The sequence below is a fragment of the Pezoporus wallicus genome, unplaced genomic scaffold (genome assembly GCF_028554395.1).
Source record: "Pezoporus wallicus isolate ANWC-B61680 ecotype Strahan unplaced genomic scaffold, APGP_CSIRO_Pwel_v1 contig_10784, whole genome shotgun sequence".
NCBI classification, from domain to species: Eukaryota; Metazoa; Chordata; class Aves; order Psittaciformes; family Psittacidae; genus Pezoporus; species Pezoporus wallicus.
In genome coordinates, this window is record NW_026642516.1 from 360 (window position 1) to 8,273 (window position 7,914).

The following is a 7,914-nucleotide window of genomic DNA, read 5'->3' on the forward strand; positions in this document are numbered from 1 at the left end:
ACAATCCCCTATGGGAACTCCCGTGTCCCTCATTACCCCCATTGCCCCCGTTGCCCCCATTGCCTCCCATTGCAACCATTGCTCCCATTACCCCATTGCCCCCATTGCCCCCCATTGACCCCATTACCCCCATTGCCCCCCACTGCCCCCATTAACCCCATTGCCCCCACTACCCCATTGCCCCCATTGACCCCCATTGACCCCATTACTCCCATTGCCCCCATTGTCCCCATTGCCCCCATTGCCCCCATCACCTCCTCGCTCTCGGCTGAGCGCCGCGTTGACCACACGAACTCCACCACAGCCACGAAGACGGCGACGATGAGGCCACAAACCAGCACCACGAAGATGCCCCCAATGTTCTCCATGCCCAGCCCTGGAGGAGGAGAAGACCCCACGCATTCATTGGGCTCCATTGGGCACCATTGGGTGCCATTGGGCTCCATTGGGCACCATTGGGTTCCATTGGGTGCCATTGGGCTCTATTGGGTACCATTGGGCACCATTGGGTGCCATTGGGTGCCATTGGGCTCCATTGGGCTCCATCGGGCTCATTGGGCTCTATTGGGCACCATTGGGTTCCATTGGGCTCCATTGGGCTCTATTGGGTGCCATTGAGCACCATTGGGTTCCATTGGGCTCCATTGGGCTCTATTGCGCTCCACTGGGTTCCCTTGGGCTCCATTGGGTTCCATTGGCCTCCATTGGGTGCCATTGGGCTCCATTGGGCTCTATTGGGTGCCATTGGGCTCCATTGGGTTCCATTTGACTCCATTGGGCACCATTGGGCTCCATTGGGTTCCATTGGGTTCCATGAAGCTCCATTGGGCTCTATTGGGCTCCACTGGGTTTCCTTGGGCTCCATTGGGTTCCATTGACCTCCATTGGGTGCCATTGGGTTCCCTTGGGATCCATTGGGCTCTATTGACCTCCATTGGGTGCCATGGGGTTCCCTTGGCTCCATTGGGCTCATTGGGCTCCATTGGGCAACATTGGGTGCCATTGTGCTCCACTGGGCTCTATTGGGTTCCAATGGGTGCCATTGGGCTCCATTGGGCACCACTGGGCTCTATTGGGATCCATTGGGTTCCATTGGGCTCCATTGGGCTCACTGGGCTCTATTGGGTTCCATTGTGTTCCCTTGGGCTCCATTGGGCTCCATTGGGTGCCATTGGGCTCCATTGGGTTCCCTTGGCCTCCATTGGGCTCTATTGGGCTCCACTGGGTTCCCTTGGTCTCCACTGGGTTCCATTGGCCTCCATTGGGTGCCACTGGGTTCCCTTGGACACCATTGGGTGCCATGGGGTTCCCTTGGGAGCCATTGAGTTCCCTTCTTCTCCACTGGGCTCCATTGGGCTCCACTGGGTGCCATGGGGTTCCCTTGGGAGCCATGGGGTTCCCTTGGCTCCACTGGGCTCATTGGGCTCCATTGAGCTCCACTGGGCTCTATTGGGATCCACTGGGTGCCATTGGGATCCATTGGGCTCCACTGGGTTCCCTTGGGCTCCATTGGGCTCCACTGGGCTCTATTGGGATCCATTGGGCTCCATTGGGTGCCATTGGGCTCCATTGGGTGCTATTGGGCTCTATTGGGCTCCATTGGGTTCCCTTGGGCTCCATTGGGCTCCACTGGCCTCCATTGGGTTCCATGGGGCGCCATTGGGTTCCATTAGGCTCCATTGGGCTCCATTGATCTCCATTGGGCACCACTGGGCTTCACTGAGCTGTGTGTCCCCCCTTCCACCCCATAACCCCTCAATGCGTGTGGGGGGAATCACCTTTCGCTCTATGGTCCTCCTCTTTGGGGCAATGCCCCCCTTCCCACCACTTCCTCTTGAGGATCTCCAAGCGGTTGTTCTCCTGCAGCTGCAGGATGGCCAAGGTGATCTCATCGCGGAACGGGGACCCTATGGAAGAGCGCCCATGGGGGGGGCGATGGGTCTCCCGTGTTGAAGATGGAGACCTCACCCCAACACTGGTGCGTGGGTCTTCTGTTGGCCGTGTGTCCCCCCCCATACCCAATGGCATGCCGATGCCATAGCCCTTGGTGTCCAGCAGCCCCCCGATCTGGGTCAGGTTGCAGTTGTGGCGCCGGTGGTACTCGTTCATGGTGGACTCCAAGAGGAAGGCGTACTTGGAGTTGAGGACGCGGGCGATCCCTTCCTCCGTGCTCTTGACGAAGACGCTGGGCTGCTTGGACTGCATGTAGTTCCACATGCGCTGGTAGGTCTGGTACCGCGAGTTCTGCGGTGGAACGGGGTTGGGGGGGGGGGATGTGGTGGGTCTAGGTTGGGTTGGGTTGGATGGGTTGGGTTGGATGGGTTGCTCTAGGTTGAGTTGGGTTGGGTTGGATGGGTTGCGTTGGATGGGTTGGGTTGGATGGGTTGATCTAGGTTGAGTTGGGTTGGGTTGGATGGGTTGATCTAGGTTGAGTTGGGTTTGGGTTGGGTTGGATGGGTTGATCTAGGTTGAGTTGGGTTGGATAGGTTGGGTTGGATGGGTTGGATGGGTTGGGTTGGATGGGTTGCTCTAGGTTGAGTTGGGTTGGGTTGGATGGATGGGGATCTGCTGGGTTGGATGGGTTGGGTTGGATGGGTTGGATGGGTTCGATCAGTTGATCTAGGTTGAGTTGGGTTGGATAGGTTGGGTTGGATGGGTTGGATGGGTTGGGTTGGATGGGTTGCTCTAGGTTGAGTTGGGTTGGGTTGGATGGGTTGCGTTGGATGGGTTGGGTTGGATGGGTTGGATGGGTTGATCTAGGTTGGTTTGGGTTGGATGGGTTGGGTTGGATGGGTTGATCTAGGTTGGGCTGGGTTGGATGGGTTGATCTAGGTTGGGTTGGGTTGGATGGGTTGATCTAGGTTGGGTTGGGTTGGTTGATCTAGGTTGGGTTGGGTTGGATGGGTTCGATGGGTTCGATGGGTTGATCTAGGTTGGGTTGGGTTGGTTGATCTAGGTTGGGCTGGGTTGGATGGGTTCGATGGGTTGATCTAAGTTGGGTTGGGTTGGTTGGGTTGATCTAGGTTGGGTTGGGTTGAATGGGTTGGGTTGGATGGGTTGAGTTGGCTTGGATGGGTTGGGTTGGGTTGGATGGGTTGGGATGGGTTGGGTTGCATGGGTTGATCTAGGTTGGGTTGGGTTGGATGGGTTTGGTTGGATGGGTTGATCTGGTTGGGTTGGATGGGTTGGGATGGGTTGGGTTGGATGGGTTGGGATGGGTTGGGTATGTATAGGTTGGGTTGGGTTGGATGGATTGGATGGGTTGCTTTGGGTTGAGTTGGGTTGATCCAGGTTGAGTTGGGTTGGATGTGTGGGGTATATATAGGTTGGGTTGGATGGGTTGGGTTGGGTTGGACGGGTTGGGATGGGTTGAATGGGTTGGGTTGGGATGGGTTGAGATGGGTTGATCTAGGTTGGGTTGGGTTGGATGGATTGGGTTTGGTTGGATGGATAGGATTAGATGGGTTAGGTTGGATGGCTTGGGTTGGATGGCTTGATCTATGTTGGGTTGGGTTGGATGGGTTGGGTCGATCTGGGTTGGGTTGATCTAGTTTGGGTTGGGTTGGGTTGGATGGGTTGGGTTGAATGGATTGATCTAGGTTGGGTTGGGTTGGGTTGATGTGGGTTGGATGGATTGGGTTGGGATGGGTTGGATGGGTTGAGTTGGATGGGTTGGGTTGGATGGGTTGGGACGGGATGGATTGGGTTGGATGGGTTGATCTAGGTTGGGTTGGGTTGGATGGGTTGGGTTGATCTGGGTTGGGTTGGGTTGATGTGGGTTGTATGGATTCTGTTGGGATGGGTTGGATGGGTTGAGTTGGATGGATTGGGTTGGATGGGTTGGGACGGGATGGGTTGGGTTGGATGGGTTGATCTAGGTTGGGTTGGGTTGGATGGGTTGGGTTGATCTGGGTTGGGTTGGGTTGATGTGGGTTGGATGGATTGGGTTGGGATGGGTTGGATGGGTTGGGTTACATGGGTTGGGTTGGATGGGTTGATCTAGGTTGGGTTGATGTGGGTTGAGTTGGAAGGTTTGGATTGGTCCAGGTTGGATTGAGCTGGGTTGAGCTGGATGTGTTGGGTTGATCCAGGTCGGGTTGAGATGAGTCCATCCAAGTTGGGTTGGATGAGATGGATTGATCCAGGTTGCGTTGAGCTGGATGTGTTGGGTTGATCCATGTAGGGTTGGGTTGGGTTGGGTTGACGTGGGTTGATCCAGGTTGCGTTGGATGGGTTGGGATGAGTTGAGCTGGATTGATCCATGTTGGGTTGGATGAGATGGGTTGGGTTGAGCTGGGTGGATCCATGTTGGGTTGGATGGGTTGGATGGGATGGGGTGATCCAGGTTGGGTGGGGTTGGACGTGCTAGGTTGATCCATGTTGGGTTGGATGGGATGGGTTGGGATGAGGTGGGCTGATCCATGTTGGGTTGGGTTGGGTTGAGCTAGGTTGACCCATGTTGGGTTGGGGTGAGCTGGGTTGACCCGTGTTGGGTTGGGTTGACCCAGGTTGGGTTGGGTTTAATTGCCCCAGGTTGCCCCATGTTGGGTTGGGTTGGATTGATCCAGGTTGCCCCACATTGGGTTGGGTTGGAATGACCCATGTTGGGTTGGGTTGGATTGACCCGGGTTGAGTTGGATTGACCCGGGTTGGGTTGGATTGACCGGGGTTGGGTTGGGTTGGGTTGGGTTGGATTGACCCGGGTTGCCCCACGTTGGGTTGGGTTGGAATGACCCATGTTGACCCATGTTGGGTTGAGTTGGATTGACCCGGGTTGGGTTGGATTTACCCAGGTTGGGTTGGGTTGGGTTGGGTTGGATTGACCCGGGTTGCCCCACGTTGGGTTGGGTTGGAATGACCCATGTTGACCCATGTTGGGTTGAGTTGTATTGACCCAGGTTGGGTTGGATTTACCCAGGTTGGGTTGGGTTGGGTTGGGTTGGATTGCCCCAGGTTGCCCCATGTTGGGTTGGGTTGGGTTGGATTGACCCAGGTTGCCCCATGTTGGGTTGGGTTGGGTTGGATTGACCCAGGTTGGGTTGGGTTGGGTTGGATTGACCCAGGTTGCCCCATGCTGGGTTGGGTTGGGTTGCCCCAGATTGGGTTGGGTTGGGTTGGGTTGACCCAGGTTGCCCCATGTTGGGTTGGATTGACCCAGGTTAGGTTGTTTTGGGTTGGATTGACCTGGGTTGGGTTGGGTTGGGTTGAGTTGAGCCAGGTTGCCCCATGTTGAGTTGGGTTGGGTTGGATTGACACAGGTTGCCCCATGTTGGGTTGGGTTGGGTTGGATTGACTCGGGTTGCCCCATGTTGGGTTGGGTTGGGTTGACCCAGGTTGCCCCATGTTGGGTTGGGTTGACCCCGGTTGCCCCATGTTGGGTTGGATTGACCCAGGTTGGGTTGGGTTGGGTTGGATTGACCCAAGTTGGGTTGGGTTGGGTTGGATTGACCCAGGTTGCCCCGTGTTGGGTTGGATTGAACCATGTTGGGTTGTGTTGGGTTGGATTGACCCAGGTTATTTTGGGTTGGGTTGGATTGACTTGGGTTGGGTTGGGTTGACCCCAGTTGCCACATGTTGGGTTGGAGTGACCCATGTTGGGTTGGGTTGGGTTGGATTGACCCGGGTTGCCCCATGTTGGGTTGGGTTGACCCAGGTTGCCACATGTTGGGTTGGGTTGGGTTGGGTTGCCCCGGGTTGCCCCATGTTGCCCCATGTTCAGTTGGATTGACCCAGGTTGGGTTGACCCGGGTTGGGTTGGGTTGGGTTGGATTGACCCAGGTTGCCCCATGTTGGGTTGGATTGACCCAGGTTGGGTTGGGTTGGGTTGGGTTGACCCAGGTTGCCCCATGTTGGGTTGGATTGACCCAGGTTGGGTTGGGTTGGGTTGGATTGACCCAGGTTGCCCCATGTTGGGTTGGATTGACCCATGTTGGGTTGGGTTGGGTTGCATTGACCCGGGTTGGGTTGGGTTGGATTGACCCAGGTTGCCCCATGTTGGGTTGGGTTGGATTGACCCAGGTTGGGTTGGGTTTGATTGACCCAAGTTGCCCCATGTTGGGTTGGATTGACCCCGGTTGCCCCATGTTGGGTTGAGTTGGATTGACCCGTGTTGGGTTGGGTTGGGTTGACCCACGTTGCCCCATGTTGGGTTGGATTGACCCATGTTGGGTTGGGTTGGGTTGACCCCGGTTGCCCCATGTTGGGTTGGATTGACCCAGGTTGGGTTGGGTTGACCCAGGTTGGGTTGGGTTGACCCAGGTTGGATTGACCCAGGTTGCCCCATGTTGGGTTGGATTGACCCAGGTTGGGTTGGGTTGGGTTGGATTGACCCAGGTTGCCCCATGTTGGGTTGGATTGACGCAGGTTGGGTTGGGTTGGGTTGGATTGCCCCCGGTTGCCCCATGCTGGGTTGGGTTGGGTTGGATTGACCCAGATCACCCCAATCCCCCCCTGCTCCTTGAACCCCATCACTGACCCCAATGGGTGCTCCTTGAACCCCATCATTGACACCAATGGGTGCTCCTTGAACCCCATCGTTGACCCCAATGGGTGCTCCAGGACCCCCAAACCCCATCATTGACCCCAATGGGTGCTCCAGGACCCCCAAACTCCATCATTGACCCCAATGGGTGCTCCTTGAACCCCATCGTTGACCCCAATGGGTGCTCCAGGATCCCCAAACCCCATCATTGACCCCAATGGGTGCTCCTTGAACCCCATCGTTGACCCCAATGGGTGCTCCTTGAACCCCATCACTGACCCCAATGGGTGCTCCTTGAACCCCATCATTGACCCCAATGGGTGCTCCTTGAACCCCATCATTGACCCCAATGGGTGCTCCTTGAACCTCATCATTGACCCCAATGGGTGCTCCTTGAACCTCATCATTGACCCCAATGGGTGCTCCTTGAACCCCATCATTGACCCCAATGGGTGCTCCTTGAACCTCATCATTGACCCCAATGGGTGCTCCTTGAACCCCATCATCGACCCCAATGGGAGCTCCTTGAACCCCATCGTTGACCCCAATGGGTGTTCCAGGACCCCCAAACCCCATCATTGACCCCAATGGGTGCTCCTTGAACCCCATCGTTGACCCCAATGGGAGCTCCTTGAACCCCATCATTGACCCCAATGGGAGCTCCTTGAACCCCATCATTGACCCCAATGGGTGCTCCTTGAACCCCATCATTGACCCCAATGGGTGCTCCTTGAACCCCATCATTGACCCCAATGGGTGCTCCTTGAACCTCATCATTGACCCCAATGGGTGCTCCTTGAACCCCATCATTGACCCCAATGGGTGCTCCTTGAACCCCATCATTGACCCCAATGGGTGCTCCTTGAACCCCATCATTGACCCCAATGGGTGCTCCTTGAACCCCATCGTTGACCCCAATGGGTGCTCCAGGACCCCCAAACCCCATCATTGACCCCAATGGGTGCTCCAGGACCCCCAAACTCCATCATTGACCCCAATGGGTGCTCCTTGAACCCCATCGTTGACCCCAATGGGTGCTCCAGGATCCCCAAACCCCATCATTGACCCCAAGGGGTGCTCCTTGAACCCCATCGTTGACCCCAATGGGTGCTCCTTGAACCCCATCACTGACCCCAATGGGTGCTCCTTGAACCCCATCATTGACCCCAATGGGTGCTCCTTGAACCCCATCATTGACCCCAATGGGTGCTCCTTGAACCCCATCATTGACCCCAATGGGTGCTCCTTGAACCTCATCATTGTCCCCAATGGGTGCTCCTTGAACCTCATCATTGACCCCAATGGGTGCTCCTTGAACCCCATCATTGACCCCAATGGGTGCTCCTTGAACCTCATCATTGACCCCAATGGGTGCTCCTTGAACCCCATCATCGACCCCAATGGGAGCTCCTTGAACCCCATCGTTGACCCCA

General features: G+C 56.2%; 1 protein-coding gene across 1 annotated transcript; it reads right to left on the bottom strand.

The window, feature by feature from the left end:
• Window positions 1-254: 254 nt before the first annotated feature.
• LOC130610773 (glutamate receptor ionotropic, kainate 5-like) lies at window positions 255-2,249 on the bottom strand (the record flags this gene model as incomplete). Its single annotated transcript, XM_057430876.1, has 3 exons — window positions 2,019-2,249; window positions 1,779-1,907; window positions 255-376 (listed from the first exon to the last, which is right to left on the bottom strand). Coding segments are annotated over exons 1-3 (450 nt in total), but the record flags the coding sequence as incomplete, so codon positions are not given.
• Between the last annotated feature and the right edge of the window lie 5,665 nt (window positions 2,250-7,914).